Source organism: Manis javanica, chromosome 11 (genome assembly GCF_040802235.1).
Source record: "Manis javanica isolate MJ-LG chromosome 11, MJ_LKY, whole genome shotgun sequence".
Taxonomy (NCBI): Eukaryota; Metazoa; Chordata; class Mammalia; order Pholidota; family Manidae; genus Manis; species Manis javanica.
In genome coordinates, this window is record NC_133166.1 from 105,838,245 (window position 1) to 105,855,684 (window position 17,440).

At 57.3% G+C, this 17,440-nt stretch overlaps 2 protein-coding genes across 10 annotated transcripts in view; both read left to right on the forward strand.

Annotated features, from left to right (window-relative positions):
• Positions 1-7,828: 7,828 nt before the first annotated feature.
• Positions 7,829-12,803, forward strand: ASCL5 (achaete-scute family bHLH transcription factor 5). Its single transcript, XM_073217735.1, has 4 exons — positions 7,829-7,890; positions 11,240-11,468; positions 11,695-12,337; positions 12,534-12,803. Exons 1-4 carry the CDS (start codon positions 7,829-7,831, stop codon positions 12,578-12,580), a joined length of 981 nt encoding a protein of 326 aa, XP_073073836.1. The 3' UTR covers positions 12,581-12,803.
• A 422-nt stretch (positions 12,804-13,225) lies between these two features.
• The window catches only part of CACNA1S (calcium voltage-gated channel subunit alpha1 S), a 62,522-nt gene continuing 58,307 nt past the window's right edge, over positions 13,226-17,440 (forward strand). For all 9 annotated transcript variants that reach the window (XR_005057677.2, XM_037004720.2, XM_037004722.2 and 6 more), the window contains exons 1-2: positions 13,226-13,519; positions 15,147-15,252. Coding sequence is in view for 8 of the 9 variants with exons in the window: in XM_037004720.2 (XP_036860615.2) it covers positions 13,368-13,519; positions 15,147-15,252 (258 nt within the window). In the remaining variant the exon portion in view is untranslated. The remainder of the gene's footprint in view (positions 13,520-15,146; positions 15,253-17,440) is intronic.

Sequence of the window (17,440 nt, forward strand, 5' to 3'; positions counted from 1 at the left end):
CTGTGCTGCCTGGTGGCTGTGGCAGAGCCCAAGGGTCCAAGGGGAGGCCCAGTCACCTGGCAGGGAAGAGCCTGGGGGGTGGGGGCTGCTTCTCCCAAGCTCACTCACTGCACGGAAGTCCAAGGGGACTGGCCTTGGGGTTACCCTGAGATTTCACTGGTGGTCCGTGTTTGTGGGAGAGCCCCTAAAACTGGGAGTAGTGCCTGCTGAGAGTGTCTCACAGCTACAGTGAATGGCACTCAACACAAAACCTCTGAGTTTCCCACGTGAAAACCAGCAGGTATTCAGAGGGGTGGGGGCAGCGAGGCGACAGCCGCCCAGAGAGAGGAAGTGTGAGCGGCTTCAGGGGGACCCAGGGGGAGCCCAGTGCCGTCACCTCTGTCGGTCGGATCTGATGGAAGTTTCTGTCCCTGGGTGGTCCATAAGAACAGGTACTGGGCACCTTGGTGTTCAGTCACACTCTGGGGTCTTGGTGAGGGCCGGGGGCCAAGAGCACCCCATAAGGTGCGGATTTTGGTTTGCAAACATTTGCCACAGGTCAGGGCCAAGTGCAAGTATCTAAAGGGCCAGGAGGGGGCCGCGTGCAGATGGGGCTTCTGGGAGAGGTTGGCACTGGAAGCCAGTAAGGGCCCAGTGACAGGTAGACGGCAGGATCCTGAGCAAATGTACTTAGCCAGCAAGGAGTCTGTGCTGCAGTCGACCCGGGGACACATGCTGCAAATTTGAGGCCGGGGTACGGGGACCTGTGGCGATTACATTCCCGCCCCCTTTGTTGCCAGCATGTACACAGCGCCTGTGGTGGCCATGCGCTAATTTGGAAGCCTCTGTGACCATTGTTTTCCTCTACCATAGAAATGGTCCTCCTGCAAGACGCAGACAAAATCGGGGTTTCCAAAGGTGGGCGGAAGGGTGTGTCAACCTATCAAGAATAACCAGTCCAGAAGTTGGTGTCTGACATTGCTGGGTCTCTCCTGAAACCCGCACCACCTGGGAGAGTTCTCTGTTTCTCTGAGACTTGGTTATATTCTGCAGAAGATCCAGCTGGTCACTGGTAGGTTTAAGGAATTGACCTGAATATGGCTGTCACTAGCCATAAATAATTAAGCCCAGTGTATGAACGTAAAAATAATACAAAGATTAGGAATGACCGCACTTTCTGTAAGGACTCAACTAGTGACCAAACATCTAAATACACTTCACTTACATGCAAAAAAAATTGATTTTTAGATGACTACTCCAGAATATACCTCATCTTTCTATGAATGAAGAAAGAAAAGCAAGCCCAGAAGAGGTTTCTGCTTTACAAATCGCTTGGATCACAGACTAGGATCCCTGCGGTCGATACAGGGAAGATCAGAAGTGGCGGTCTTCACCCTGTCTTGTATGATGTGAGACGCATTTTAGCATCATCGGGCTCAGAAATCCTGTTCGCCTCACATCCAGCCCACCAGGCCTGCTGTTCCACAATGGATTGTCCCACCTGGGAAAAATGGGTTTGGCCCTGGGACCAGAGCGTGAGACGGGTTACACATTTGAGGCCAGCCCTCAGCCCCCTGGGGCTCAAGGGGAAATGCCCCGCAGGGAATGGGGAGAGGCCGCACGCTTCCTAATGACCTCTTCCTCCTGTCACTTGGCCAGCTCTGCCCCCTGTACTCTCGCATCCACCCTTACCCGCCTGCCTGCAGAACCCCAGCCGTGGGTCTATACCCAGCCTGCCTTCTCTGCCCGTCCCTGGACGGCTCAGCTCCGCTTACTGGAGACCGAGCCTGTCCACCGGAGTTTCCACCGGAGTTTCCACCCCAGCCCCACCCCATGTCGTGGGAGCCATCCATCCTTTGGCATCAGTCCTTTCTTGTGCCCATTCTAGCTGTCACCAGGCAGTCTTCCTGCATTTCCTGTTCCCTCCACTCTAGAAAATCTTGGCTTACAACTTCAAGGAAATCAAGGCCAGTAGATGAGATCATTCAGCTTCCTTACCCCGTCTGCAAACTTCTCTTCGTACTTACCTTCACCTCCTTTGTAATGGGCTCTGGGGGAGCAGGTCCCTCCTGTTCAAAGCCAACCCACCATCCCCTTGTCCCCGGTACCTAAATCATCTCTTCAGCCTCAGCCTCTTCCCTGACCGCCCTGCACGAGCGCCTTCCAGCTGCAGCAGGGTCTCCTACTGACCTTCCGCTTCTGTCCTTCACCCGGGCCTCTGGTGGCCCGGCACTGGTGACTGATCGCCAGCCTTTCTGGCCCCTCGGCTGCATTTCTTGCCCTGATCTTCTCCCTCCTTCCTGAAATTCTTTGCTTGGCTTCTGGGCCCCTGCCTCCCCTTCGGCCTCGCCTGTTCTGACCACCCCTTCCCTTCTCCCAGACGCTGCTATTGCCCAGGGGGCTGACCAGTCAGTGGTGCCCTGAGCTCTGAGCTCCCAGGCGTGGAGGCTCACTCTGAGCCAGGGCCAGGGCCAGGCCGGCACTGAAGGCCCTGGGCTCCTTGGGTTACTGCCTCTGGCCGGGAGTCATGAGCCCTGGGCCTGCCTGGGCTCTGCTGCCGTGACCTGGAGCACCAAGACTCTATGGGCCTCAGCTTCTCCAGGTGGGTAGTGAGAACATTAACTCAGCCCTTTGCTTCCCAAAGCGCAGGTCACACGTGAAGGTGGTTTTAGGTGGTACCTAGAAGATGACGTTTTATTCTAGCAGTTAGGTAATTATCTCAGTGAGTATTAGAAAAAATGTGACTAGCACATAAACTCCATGATTGCATGGATGTTATTAACATTGAGGATAAGTAGGAGGGAAGGAAGTATATGTGAAGAAAAATATTAATAAAACAGTACAAATGGCACTCAAAAATGGTAGAAATGTTAGAAGTGCTGTGTACCAATTATGTTGGTTTAGGATCCCTGAGGCTGTTGACATCTAAGGTACCTTCAGATCTGACATTTGTAAACTACCCGACCTTCTCCAGATTTCAGCCTCCTGTGGGCCGAAGGGCGTGTACGTCCTGACAGCGGCTCTCAGGGCTCTGCTGGTGGGGTGGGGCCACGGTGGCTCAAACTGGGCACCAGATGGATGCTTGCCCACCCCAGAAGGACTCCTGTGGTGGCCAGGAGGGTGGCACTGAGCCAGACTGCCGGGTGCAAGTCCCAGTGCTGACACTTCTGGGCTGCATAAATGTGGGCAAATTAATGTTTTCACTCCCTCAGCTGAAAAATGGGAATAGTAACTTACAGGGGTAGGTGCAAGGGGTCAATGTGAGTGCGTGTGTGTGTGTGCAGCCTGCCCGTGGTAAGTGCTCAGTGGGTAGGTTGTGTCTTTGTGACAGAATGGAGTGTCCCACTGCTGCTGAGAAGGGTCCCTTCGGCGCCTCAGCCCCCTTCCCGGGCCCGTCCTGTCTGCAAGGAAGTCGTGTACAATTCACCGTGAATGGGGTGACCAGGCAGAAGCCAGGACACGGGTGTTCCCGCTTCCGGCTCAGGCCTTCTCCCCAGGTCAGCAGGCTTTGCCAGCGCCGGGCTCTTGCTTCTCGGAAAGCAAAGCCAGCTGCTTGCGTGTCCTTGGGCAGACCCTTCCCTCTCTGGTTCTGGTTTCCTCTGGCATCAGGCGCTTCTGTGTGGGCGCCCTCCCCGGGCCCGGAACTGTCCCAGGAGAGCCAACAGCAGCCCGTCCAGTCCCCAGCTCATCCCCAGGAGTGGTCACCAAGCAGCTCCCAGCACCCAGACTGGTATCTCAAAGCCACTTGAGAGAGGCTGTCTTCCTGGGACCACAGGACTTGTCCCCGGGAAGAGCCGCACGTCTTCCTAGGCCTCCCACCCTGCACACTCCTGAGGAGTTCCGAAGCTCTCCAAGCCCCTCTGAGTCAGAGTCCACGCACTCTCCCGCAGGCTCTCTGAGCTTCCCTGCCGGCCAGGCCAGGTGTGCCGTCGGCCTGGCCCTCAGCGGGGCAGCGCCCTGGGAGGACAGCTCCCGCCTGCCCTTGGCCCCAGCCACGGCAGACCCATGTGTCTTGCAGACTCACAGCAGCCAATCAAAGGAGGCCAGGAGCGGCCCTCACTCCTTGGGAGTGGATCCCAGATCAGAGGACCTCCACACACACACCCCACCACCCCCTCCTCCCTCCCCTTCTGGGTGTGTCGCTGTTTGAAGCTTAATCAGGTGCGTACCTGGCTTCTGGTGCTGTGGCGGGGAAGCCAAGCCAGAGGCCGTGGAAGGTGCTGCGGGGCAGGTGGGCAGCTGGGACCCCTGCAGCCCGCCCACCTTCCATCCCCGTGAGCAGGAGCAGTGGGGCTGGAGGAGCAACCCTGGAGGTCACTGTGCAGGTGGCGGCTGAGGGATGCGTCTGAGTCCCGTCCTGAAGTGCCCCACCCAGCTGGAGGAGTGAGGCCGGGAACTCGGTACTCAGGGCTTAGTCACCCCTGACGCTTTCCTACCCGAAGGAAAGGAAAACAGCCTGGCCACTTGCTGGCTGGGGCTGGGCACCTGCCTCTAAGGGTAGATGCGGAGATGAGCTGTGCTGGGGCATTGGCAGCCACCGACCATCTTCCCACGGATGTGGCCGCTGCAAGCCCACTGCCACTGGGTTTGGCCTGATGCCTGATGCCTGCCAGCATCCAGGGGCTAAAGCATGGATTTTCTTGGTGGAAATCAGCTCAGGGAGGCTTCCTGGGAAAGAGCCAAAATGTGAAGAGCATGGCAGGGGAGCGCTTGGACCCGCATCTGAATGAGGGCACAGGTGTGCACTTGTGCTGGGCAGTGGTTAAGGGCATGGCCTCGAGGGCAGACTGCCTGGGTCAAATCCCTGCTGCGTCACTTAGTAGCTCTGTGACCACAGGCCATTTGTGTATCTGGGTCTTTGTCCCATCACCTGTTAAATGGTCCAAAAATAGCATCTGCTTTGGGGCACATGAGGTTGTGAAAAAGGAGTGAAGGGCTCAGACCAGTGCCCAGCACAGAGCAAATACTATACAAATATTTTTGTTGTTTTCTTCATCCTATTTACTAGAAACATGATTTCAGTTAAGTTCACTTTAGCTCTCCCGGCCTGTTTCCCCATCTGTAAAATAAGGATGCAAAGTTGCCTTGAAGTGATTAAATAAGTTGCCAGCACATGGTGGGTGTCCAATAAAGAGTAGTTTCCTTCCCTGTAAAGGGAGCCAAGATTCTGTCCCTATTAAAACCCCCGATCTTCTCCCATTAATGCCTATGTTGTTTTCCTGCTCCCAGAAGAATGAGCTTGGATAGAAACAGCTTATATTTTCAGGCTGAGGGACCCTGTCTAGCTGCTCTGCCACAGACCGTAGACGAAGTAGAGAAGGCTCGTGAGAGGGCCTGCTGGATAATATTCTAGGGCCATGCCGGCGATACTCTCTTAGGGCCACACGCGTGGCCTCTGAACCACCCCTCTGCTTTAGGCCACCTTGGGCACCCCCGTGTGTCAGGGCGGTGCCAGCCCCTCAGGACACTGGGATGCACGCAGCGTGGTCCTGACCTCTGCTTGGGAGAGCAAGATGCCAGCATGGGACAAGGTAAGCGGCAAGGCGAGAGGACAACCCAAGAGAAGGTCCCCAAGCCACTGTGACTGACAGGGGGCCGGCCCGTGGAGGCTTTAGGATTCAGGGAGGAAGAGACAGAAGGGGAAAGGGCTAGTCCCAGAAGGAGGACTTGGGTGGGCGGGAAGGAAGGAAGGTGCTCCAGCAGTGGAGCGGGCAGAGGATGGTGGACAGAAGAGTGGCAGGCTGGGCCATTGCAGTGATGGGGGCGCGGGGAGAGGAGGATCCTCAGTGCTGGGTGAGGGGTAGGCTCTAGGGAGCTATCCGTTGCCTATGGGGGAGCGCCGCGACCGGAGGCATGTTTGATAAGATGAATCTGGGTGTGTGCACCCGGGGATCTGGGGGACAGCCCAAAGCCGGGACGGCAGCGGTGCCTCGAGCTTCCTTCCTGCTCAGGCAGCACACAGGCGTTTTCGCACCCGGTTGCTTGGAACTGCACAGTAACCTGGGTGGCAGCGCTCTTCCCACCGCGTAGGAGAGAGCAGAGTAGGCTCGTCGTGGTCCTGGAGCTGGGGAGGGGAAGGGCCAGAACCCTAGGCCACACGTAGCTGGCCCCAGAGTCCCTGGGTCTGCAAGCCACGTCTCTGCAACACACGGACAACACCGACTGTCTCTAAGACATGAGCAACTGCGTGAACGGGACAGACCAGACTGGAGAATCCCAGTGGCAGCCTGTGTGTGTAGGGAACTGCGAGGACCTCAGCCACCAGGAGAGGGACCCGGGTGGGGGAGCTGAGATGCCGGGGCTGCCATCTGACCTGGCCGCAGGGGCGGGCTCTCTGAGCCCCGGCTTTGTTCCTGTGGAGTGGGGGCCAGTTAGTGCAGCCCGAGGGCCAGCAGGGCTGACATCGCACAAGTGCTCCCATCAGCCCAGAAGGGGAGGCTTTGGTTCCTAACCCTGGAAAGGCATGTTGTGGTCAGATGCTGTGTGGTGTCACCGAGACTGCGGTGACTGCCTGTGTTGACACTCTGTTAGGAGTTGTTGAATAGGTACATGGTGGGAGTGGTGAGATTATCCTTCTAGAAATATAATCTGGATATAAGGCAGACTCTCAAAGGAGTGGGTGACATTTCTTGTTTAAAAAAAGAAAAAGTGCATATTTATCCTGGTGGTTTTGAGGTAGAATTCCCTGAAATGTATTCTATTTGATGTCAGTAGGCTTGAGATGACATAACAGGGTTTTGAGGTCCATTTAGGAACTTCTGGGTTGAATGCGGTCACGTGCAGGTTTCTCTAGGATGTTAATGCACCGGTGGCTCTCCGAGGAGGGGAATAGAGAAGGCTGCATGTCTCAGAGTGCTGGACCATGGAGCCCTCTGGGGAAAGTTCTCGGGGCCACCTTGCCTGGAGGCTGGGGAGTGGGTGAGGTCTGCCAGTGGGTGTGACTGGCTGACAAGCCAACGGTTCAGTCACTTTGGGTCTTCGGTTTCCTTACACATCCCCCAGCGTTTGGCAGTGGGGGCAGGAGGGCCTGGAGGGCCTGGAGGGCCTGGTTCAGGCGCGCAGAAGCAGCACCATGGGCTGACCAATTGTAGGGATCCCTCAGGGGTAGAGAAGCAGAGGACTGTGGACTGGCTTTCCCCAAAGCCACTGCTGGAGCCGTAGGTTCCATTTTAGCCGATTTCTGGCCCTACCCCCACCCCTGGCTGCAGCCCCATGAGACAGTGAGAGAAGCTAGACGGCAGAATTCTGTCACCTGCTCTTAAATGGTCTGGCCTGACGGAAGTTCACATCTCCCTTTGCTGGATGAATGATGGCTCGGCCTTCCCCAGGGATTCCTCATGTCCATTTACGGGCATATGCTGTGTGTCTCAAGCTGCAGGATAAGACCAGAGTTCTTTGCTTACAGTTTACAACCTGGGTCAAGAGCTAGTGTCAGGGAGAGCTCTGGGGAGAGGGATTTCCAGCTGCCTGTTGGCTATGAGGAGTGTGGGGCTGAGGAGAGAGGGGGCGATGGGCCTGGGTGCCCCCTGGACACCTTGGGGAGAGCTGGGATGCGGTCAGCGGCAGTGCTCATGAACATCGGCAAGAAGCTATAGTAATGTGCCGTTCCAGGGAATGTGGCCAGTGAGAGCCTGTGGCAGTATGTGACAGCATGGAGCTCACATTGGTGAGGCTGACACTACACGCTGCACAATTAGAAGCAGCCAGGCTTTAGGAAGGAGGCGCAGGAGATGCCCCCTGGCAACTTACCATTTCTGTTGCATGTTGGATTTGGGGAGTATAAGGCTCTTTGTATAATATCTAGATAATAGATGGCCGTCAGCAATCTAACTGTTTGAATGAACACATCATGGTCCTAGAAGGGAAAGCTCTGTGTCGCTTCATGGAGGAGCATCGGGCACTTCTGACAAGGTCTCCTGCTCTGCTGATCCACAGAGGGCAGAATTGGTGCAAACAGGTAGGCCAAGGGCCAGGAGTGCCCCCAGGCCCAGAGAGGAACCAGGGCCCTTGAGAAGGCAGACAGTATTGCCCACAGCTGATATTCTGTGGCTACTTCAAGCAATTCAACTTATTAATTCATTCAACAGCCTCCATCAGGGCTACTGTGTGGGGAAAGCTTCTGTAGTCTATTTCAGAGCCACACTTTTCTCTAGGGAGCTGCCTGATACTGATACAATGTGCTGCTGCTTGTTCAAAACAAATAACAGAATTCCATGTTTAACCACACTATTTTATGTATCTGCATATAATGAAAATGTAAGTGATATGAATTGGTTCACAAACTCAGGATGAAAATTAGCAGATATAAACAGAAAACCCAGTGCCTCTTTGTTGCGGGTCACTTACCCTAAATTTTCCAAAAGGCTTGCGGACTCAGAGTTCCCAGGGGGAGTTGTAACTGGGAGTTCAAAAATCCGCACTCAGGCAGTCACCACCCGAATTTCATCAATCTGACACGCCATTGCTCCTCGCTGCCACACGGTGGCGCCCTTAACAACCAGTTCTGTCCCAGTGACCCGAGGAGGGATTCGTTCCCTCGCGCTGACCCGGCCCCGCCCAGGCTTCTCCGGATATTTGAGCGAGAAGGATCCACAACTCAGGTTTTCTAAGTTCAGGCAAGCGGGCTCCTCATCAAGTTCCCAGGCGTACAGTTCCTGGCGCTTGACCAGGTCTGATTACACCCCAGTTCCTGCCTTCCCAGCAGTGGAACATCACGGCCACCTTCCTAAGACCCTCAAGGACATCACCTACCCAGGGACGACCAGCGTGACCCGCGGCGCCTCCCCACCTGAGCAGGAGCTCAATGCAGCGCGCTGATTTGAACATGCGATGGGACATGCCCTCCAACAAGCACCATAATTTAATTAGATGCTTTCATTAGGTCGGAGCAAGCCCCTGTGGTCTTGCCGTTCCAAGGTGAAGCCACCAAGAGAAATCCCGGGACAGGTGCAGGAAGACCGGTGAAGAAGGAAGGGCACCGTCGATTGTCGTTAATTAGTTCAGGAATTTACTAACTGTGGAAACCTGTGCAAGTAACTTAACCCTTGTGAACCTTAGGTTCCTTACCTGTAAAACTGGATGATAGTAGCACCTGCCTCACGAGAATGGTGTGGAGTTAAATGGGATGATTCACGTAAAGTGCCTAACACAGTGCCCTGGACATCACAAATAATAAACGATAGCCACTCTATCCCAGCACCCAGAGCTGTCCCTAGTATATAGGAGGCCCTCAGTAAATGTGTGTTGAGTGAATGACTCTCACACCTCTTAATGATAACCTACTGCAGGGTGTCCCTCAGCTCCTGGTATGGGGTGGAGAGCTCAGTGGTACAAATACACACAATAACATTGTGTTCTCACCTCTGCCTCCTGCCAGGTTATCTGTTCTTTTTTTAACAGTAAAGACAGAACTGGTTCAAGAAATACACAGTCAAGCTGTGAGGTTTCTTGTTTGAGTCATTTTTTGAATGGTTTTATGAAAAAAATATAAATAGTATGTGAGGAAAATGAATATTAAATCAATACATATAGGTATTAAATTGTATTTATGAAAATTGTCATCAGATAAAAACTTCTGACTTGATCAAATTAAATGCAAACAAATAAGGATCATGGGGCAGAGCAGAGCCTGGATCCCATATCTTTCAAATACAGAGCATTGATAGCAAACAATTTTCAGCACCTATTATGTGCCCAGCCCTGGGCAAGGAGCTGAGGGGCATTACCTGAGAATAAACTGCCAGCCCCTGCCCTGGTGGCTTGCAGTCTGGTTGCAGATTCAGAACTTAGGTCCTTGACAGCCAGTGCTGGGAGCTGCAGTGCTCAGGGCACCAGCGCAGGCAAGGAGCTCCCTCAGAGGACGGCAGGAGGAGGGAAAGCAGAGGGCTGGGGAGAAGGGGAAGCGAGTGTGTGAGGTCAGGAGCCAGCAGACCGTCAGGCGGACACTGGTCCCCATGGAGCTGAGGGTCAGCTTGGAAGAGGTTTTCTAGAACCTTCCCATGAAACAGCAGGGAGCGCCCTAAGGCTGCTGAGCAGGAGTGGTGTGTGGGTTGTCCGGATGCCTCACACTTTGCATTTCGCTTTCAAGAGCAGATGCAAGTCTCCGTGACCTTAGAATCACTGCTGATTCTGGTTTCGCTCAGCATGGAGGGCAGAGCTAGGCTGGGAACAGACTTGGGACTCAAATAAGGACAGAGATGGGAAGGTGCCGGAGACTCAGGCATCTGGGTTAGTCCCTGACCCTCCATAGTCTGGAAGAGAGCCAGCAGCCCCTTCAGTCTCCCAGAAGTCTTGCCCAGTGTCCGAGGCCTCATGTTACCCCATCACTCTCCATGTGGGAAGTGCACCTTCATTCCATAAATCCTGAGTTCATCCACGATGAGAAGGACTGTAATAGAGAAGTGTGACAAGTGCTAAGATGGCATTTACAGGACACTGTGGGCACACAGAGAGGGGAGTGGAGATGACGCCCAAGTTGAACCTGATAACCCCAGGTGATGAGGGCTGATGGCACTTAAATTCAACGCAGGCTGATCATTTCCAAGATAACAGCTTCTTGGAGTCTGGGAAAGGCTGTGTGTAACTTAGTCCTGCCCGTACGAGCCCACCTTTCTACCTAACGCTTTCTCTCAGTTATTCAACAAGTATTTCTACAGCACCTGTTACATGCCAATTGCTGGGCCAGGCCCTGGGCACAGAGAGGTGGGAGAAGAGACAATATTTGTTAAGGGCCAGAAGGATAAACCCAGGACGGCTGGGAGGGGGTGTCCCGCAGCCGTGTGGACAATGGAGACTTTGGTAACTGGCTCCCCACTGGCGGGGGGCTTTGAAACCCATAGAAACACCAGGGTTCTTGGAATGAAAGAATCATTTCCTTCAAAAAGAGTCAGGTGGGTGGCTGGCCTGTGGTTGCCACTGGGATTACTACTGCGGATTCAGTAAGCAGGTTTTGAGACGGTCGGCATTTTTCACAGGCCAGGCCCAGGAGGTAGGTGTCTTTTGGTGTATCTTGAGAATCCCATTTGAGTCTCATGTATTATTAATCTCCTGTGAGGAATGTCATAATTATCTCTGTGTGTGGAAATCAGCCCTCGGAGAGGGCATCCAACTAACGGCGGACGCAAGACTTGAACCTGCCCTGTGCCTGTTCCCTTCAGCAGCTACGCCGCCTCCCCTCAGGGTGCTTACAGTCACGTCTCAGGGTGGGCTGACCCCATAATACGAGGCTTTCCGAACTGACACGTCCTCTCCCCCTCTTTAGAGACCTTTCTCTGCTGTACCCGGGGCATGCTCCTAACGGCAGCCATCAGTTCCCGGCCCTGGGCAGCAGGGTTCCCACCAGTGGGACGGGCCCAGGCTGGGCTGCAGGAGGCGGCAGGGGGCCGAGGCCTGGTGCCCTGCGGGTGGGCCCCGCAGAAGAGGGCGAGGACCCCGCAGCTCTGCAGCGCCCCAGGCTGGATGGGGGCCCGCTGCCCCGCCGCGTCGCCCGGGTTAGGGAGACCGGAGAAGCCACCCCGAAGGGCGAAGGGCCGCCCTGATGAGTCCTGGTAGCGGGGCTGCGCCAGCGACGTGGCTCGTCCTGGTGGTCAGAGCAGCGCCGACGCCCCGCAGGGACGGTTCAGGAGGGTCCACGCGGCCCCATGAGCTGCATCTTCTGCCTGGCGCTGGTGGACCGGAGGCCCAGGGCGGGCGCCCCCGGACCCCCCTCCCGGGCAGGCGGCCCCGGCCGAACCCCTGGGCAACGTGCCCCTCCTGCTGTACCCCGGCCGCGCCGAGCCGCCCTTCCCCGGCGCCTTCGGGGTCCCCGACTACCCCTTCGAACCCGCCCTCACCCAGCAGCGCAAGGAGCGCGAGCGGCGGCGGGTCAAGCGGGTCAGCGAGGGCTACGCGCGCCCCCGTGGCCACCTCCCCGGCGCCCGAGTCGTCCGAGGCCCCCTCGCCGCCCTTCGAGTCGGAGGAATCCAGCCCCTGATCGGGCCCGTGGCCGCCCGGGGGGTCCGCGGGGCCGTCCCTCTGCAGGGTGCAGCCGGGGGGCCGCAGGGTCACCCGCGGCGCGGTGCGGCGCTCCCAGCCGGCGCCACCCTCCCTCCGTCCCCCAGTGCCACCGCCGGCCGCGGGCCTTCCAGCTTGGGGCGGGTGGACGGCAGGGGATTCGAGGGCCCCGCAGGGATCGGGAGCCCCATTCGGGCAGCGCGCGCGCCGCGCCCCCTCCGGGCCGCAGGAGGGCAGCCTGGGACGGTCATTCCGGGTCCAGCTCCGGCCATGCGCCGGCTGTCCACGAGATGGCCGCAGACACCAGCATCCTCTTGGGGAGCCTGGGGGCCACCGCCGCAGCCCCACCCGGCGAGGAGCCCGGAGGGTGAGCTGGGAGGCCGGGCCGCCGCTGGCGCTCAGTCCCGACGCGACCACAGACTCGGGAAGAGGCCGAGCGTGTTCCCTGGCGGCGCTCTCGGCTTTCGGGGGGACGGCAGTTACCCACCCTCGCCCCCGCCCCGCAGTGGGGCCTTTCCCTTACTTCCGCAAGGGTGAGCGAGGACTGCGCTTTCTCGCCTCAGGACTGCAGGCCTCCGTTGACAGCGCGACCACAGGCCGTTGGCGCTGATTTGCACTGAGCGGCTGAAGAAGGGCGAGTTCCCGGATTCCTGGCCCGCTGTCCCCCCACCTGCCCCGATGCTCTTCCTACTCCCGCTCCCATGGCCCGGCCCTCGCCGTGCGCCCGGGGGGTGTTCTGTTGGCCCACGCATCCAACACTTGCAGAGAGCTTGTCACATACAGGCAGTGCGCTGTGCAGGCGCCGCGCCCCAAGTGTGGGGGCCTTGTGCCCCGAGTGGCAGGTAGCACGCCCAGACCCGGGAAATGCAGGGGGAGGGAGGAGGCGTGGCCTGAGGGCCGCAGGTACTGAGATGGGCGTGGGGGTGGCTGAGCTCGGCCACCAGCACCTTCTCTGGACAGTGTCCTGGGTGAGGGGGTCTGGGGACGGGCGAATCCTGGAGGAGGGAGCCAGTCCGCGGCCCCCTGTCATGGGCTACCCCCTTGCTGAAGCCCCAGCCCCCAACCTTCCATCCTGTCTCCCACCTCCCCAATCCACGCCCATGTGTCAGTTCCTCCACCACTCCCTGACCAGCCCCCTAGGGGACATACTGGATGGCACTGACTGGGCTGGGAAGGAATGACAGCTGCCTGGCCTCGGGAGCTCGGGCTGGGCAGCAGGACGCCGAGAGGAGGCTAATTTTACCCACGGGGAGCAGGGAGAGTAATCCTCCTGCCCCCACCCTGGCTGGCCCAGCAGGCCCAGCAGGCCCAGTCGCCAAAGCGCAGGCACTGGGCACCCAGGGAGCGGAGGGCAGTGGGGTGGGGGAGCAGGAGAGGACGGAGCTGCCGGGGACGCCATGGAGCCACCCTCACCCCAGGACGAGGGCCTGAGGAAGAAGCCGCCAAAGAAGCCTGTCCCGGAGGTTCTGCCGAGGCCGCCCCGGGCCCTGCTCTGCCTGACGCTGCAGAACCCGCTGAGGAAGGCCTGCATCAGTGTCGTGGAGTGGAAGTATCCTTCAGGCCCGGCGTCAGGCAGCGGGTGCGATGGGGAGGGGGAGGCAGGGGCGGCCACGGCTCACTGACCCGGGGGCCAGGTGCTTGGGTGCTTGGAGATGGGGTGAACTTCCACAGAGGAGCCCTGGGGAAGGTGGCCCTCAGGCCTTCAGCTGACAGGGAGGGGAGGATGGGGCAGGGCAGGTGGGCTTCAGCCGCCGTGCCCGTGCCCGTGCCCACTGACCAGCTCCGGAAGGTGAAGGTGTGCCCCACCCACATCCCTGCCTGCTGGCTCCCCTTGGGATTTGGTGGAGGAGGGCGAGAAGAAGCAGTGCCTTCTGCAAGAAAATCCCCCCCGTTGGTGGGAGGGGGTAAAAGTTAAGGGAGAGCTCAGCGAGGGGTGTCCCAGTGGGGCTGGAGTTGGAGGGGGGTGGGCTTGGATGAGGGTCTGCTCTCAGCAGCTCCCACACAGGCCCGGCTTGTCAGCTCACACAGACCACCCTGGGGACGGGGACATGCCATCCCTCTCTGCGTTAGCTCTGGGAGAAGAATGACGAAAACATCTGGGTATTTGGGGAGGGGAGGAAGGAACTCCAGAGAGGAGGGGGCCTAGATCAAGGGGGCTGAGAGACAGCGTCGGGAATGTTTGAAATATTTCTGAACGATTGTGGAAGCCTGGGCTCCCGCCAGCTGTTCTTAGAAGCGAGGAGAATAAGGGATAATGGGCGGACAAGGAAAACACGGGACCAAGCCGGGCAGCTAGGGGCGAAATGGGCCCCAGCCGTGCTCAGCCGCAGGCGGCCCCAGCCCCCTCCCTGCCCCCCGGCCTCCCGCGAGATGGGGTGGCCTAGCTCTCGCCCCTCCTTGCCCGCTGCCTCCTCTGCCCTGCCCCCGCCCTCTTCTCAGACACTGGGGGATGCTGGGAAGAGAGCAGGGCTGTCAACCCAGCCCCTCTACACCGTGTACCTCCCACCCCTACCCTCCCCCTCCATCCTGCCACCCTTTCCTGCCCTCCTCTCCTTCCAGTTGGCGCCTCTGGTTGGCCCAAGGAGTGGGCCTGGGGGTGCCCTCTGGAGAATGACAGTGGAGGGCTGGGTGTGTCTGGGAGAGGGTGCAGGTGTGCACACGGCTTGGGCGTGGGAGCCCGTCCAGGCGGTGACCCATTCCTCACCAGGGGGAGCCTGGGAGATTCCGGTCCCACCTCTGCACCTTCCCCTTTCCTAGTCCTGCTCTGTGGACACTCAGCCCGACCCGCATCAGTGTCTCCCCCTCACCCCCATTTCCCTGTGTGAGTCCCACAGGTTATCTGGTGAGACTCTCAGGAAGTCATGGCTCCTGGGGGCGGGCACGTGGGGGTGGAGGGGAGTGGGCAGGAGCTTAGAGTGGAGCGTTAAGACCTCCTGCCCCTGGCAGCTGAGCAGCCAGCAGCCAAGAACCAGACCCTCGAGGTCCCAAAGCATTGCTGGAAGTTCCCTGCTGTGGGGAAAGCCTGGCCCTTCTATGCCCTGCGGAAGAGCAGGAAAGGAGCCCTGGGGCATCAGCCTCGCATTATAGTTGTGGTCCGGACTGACCCTTGGGGCCCTCCTCCCCTCACCCTGAAATCCAGTGCCTCACTCAAAGACTCTCCTTAACCTGGGCACCAGACCCTTCGAGACTATCATCTTGTTCACCATCTTTGCCAACTGTGTGGCCCTGGCTGTATACCTGCCAATGCCCGAGGACGACAACAACACTCTGAACCTCAGCCTGGTAAGACAGGGATCCCGTGCCTCCTGCAGGCCTGCAGCGCAGGCGGGTGGGCTGAGTGCTGGGGCTGCCGGAGCCACTGGGCAGCTTTGCAGGGCACCTGCTTATTCTGGATTCTGAGAGATCAGCCAGCCTGGAGGGAGTATCCTGAACTCACATAATCCTCCAACAAACCGGAAAATGAGCCCCATTAGATAGATGTGGAGACAGAGGCTTGGTGAGGTCTGCTAGTGAGTAATGGTGGCAGAATGCTAATTTTGCTTTCCTGGATATAACCCAGAAGAAATTTGCTTCCACTGAGCTTCTTCCTGGGAGAGTCTGACCCAGGAATCCTAAGGCAGGCCCGGTCTAGAGCTCCACGCCACTTTCTCTTTGCCCCTTCAGCAGTCATGTGAACACACGGACATAAAATGCTGGAGGAATTTTCCAGAACCGTGTTGTCCTGTCTCCTTCCACCTCCCTCTGGTTTATGAATGAGGTCTGGTATCTAGAAAGGTTAAAGGGCTGACTTACCCAATAGCTAGATAAAACAGAAGCAGTTAACATTTATTAAATGCTTCTCAGGGGCCAAGTTCTGTGCTAAACAGTTTATATTATTGTTTGTTTGATCCCCTAACTGCCCCTGTGTGTGGGGGGGTCGCACCTTTAGACCCATGTAAAAGGCAAGGAAATGGGCTCAGAGTTGGGGTGCCTGGCCTGGCTCACCCCAGGTGCAAGTCTTGCCCAGTTCTCAAACTCAGGCCTCTCCAATGTCGGGCCCACCCGTGGGACTGCTCTGCTGCCAGCGCGGTAGCAGCCCACGGAGCTCTGACGGGGGCCCTGCAGGAGGCTCACAGGCACTGACTGTCCTGGCTCCCGGGGACAGGGCAGTGGACCCGCCATCTCAATGGCCTTCGTCTGCACGTATCCCCAAGGGTAGGAGGGAGGAGGCCAATTAGCAGGCATCCAGGGCTTGAAAGAAGGACATTTCTCTCTGCTTCTCCTTTATGCTGTTTCCATGGGGATCTATCTTGAGCTGGTGAGAAGCTGGCATTCTGAGTGTGCTTGGCTACAAGTGCGAAAACCTCTGAGCTCCGGAGGGTGGAGGGAGAGTGGGATCCGTGTGGGCAGGGCCCCGGCAGCCAAGGCTGGCAGCAAAGGTGTCTCTCGGGGTCCTGGGCCTTCCACAAGCACATGAGGCTTAGGACTCAGGCTCCTGAATCTGGGAGGGCTCTGGGTCCACCCCGCCCCTCAGGATTTCATTTTCCGGGGCCTCTGTTCCATTTCAACTCCTTAAGAAGTTGGCTACTTTCCAAAGAAGCTCTGCCCTCCTGGGCGGTAAAACATTACACCTTAGGGGACATGTCATCTTCCATCTTGAAACAAAAGGCTGCCCTAAAAATCTCAGATAGTCTTTGGTGTTTTCCTTCATCCCATGGGCCTGACTTTCAAGGCCTAGAGCTCATAGATACAACATGGTGAGTCCCCTGGAAGAGAAAACGTGACCAGAAACCCGCCTGAAGCAGTGACCGTCCCCTCAAACATCCAGTCTGGATGGACTGTCAATGGTCAGTGAGGGACCCTCATCTGACCCCTTTATGGTGAAGCCCAGAGAGTGTCAGCCATCCTCAAACTCACACAGCCAGCTTCTAGCTGAAGCCCACTTGCCAATTACATGTCCATCTCGACACAACCCAGCCAGGGGGAAATGAGAGGCGTCAGAGCAGGGGGTAGGCAAAGGGGTATTTGTTCCTCTGCCCTGTGGGCTGCTTTGTGAGTATCTGAGACAGGTCAGGGACCATCCAGTCATCCAAAGTTACCCATAGTTTCCAAGGACGGTGGCCCAGGGACCAGTTCTTCATTAACTTTCTCACTTGTTTAACAAACATTTCTTTAGTGCCTGTTATATGCCTGGCACAGACTGGTGATGTACTTGCAAACCAAATAGACATGATTTCCATCTTCAGAGAGCTTAATTAATTCAATCAATTAAATACATCATTACAATTAAGCCAACTAAATGAGTAGTTAAAATGGAATGGAAAATGTGTAAGGTTTGGGGACACTATAATATTGTACTGGGGGCCTCCCAGAGGGTGGGAGTTGAACCCAGGACCTGAAGGATAAGAACAGGGCCAGCTCCATGGCATGTGACCTGTGCAGTCCCTCCCAGGCCCCACAATTGGGGTTTAAAGCCCTGTCATCATAGTAC

Coding starts and splice junctions, on each gene's coding strand:
- ASCL5 (XM_073217735.1), top strand. CDS start 7,829: ATGGTCCTAGAAGGGAAAGCTCTGTGTCGCTTCATGGAGGAGCATCGG. Junction 7,891..11,239: donor CATCGGGCACTTCTGACAAG/GTCTCCTGCTCT, acceptor CCCCCTCTTTAG/AGACCTTTCTCTGCTGTACC. Junction 12,338..12,533: donor CCCGGCGAGGAGCCCGGAGG/GTGAGCTGGGAG, acceptor TTCTCGCCTCAG/GACTGCAGGCCTCCGTTGAC.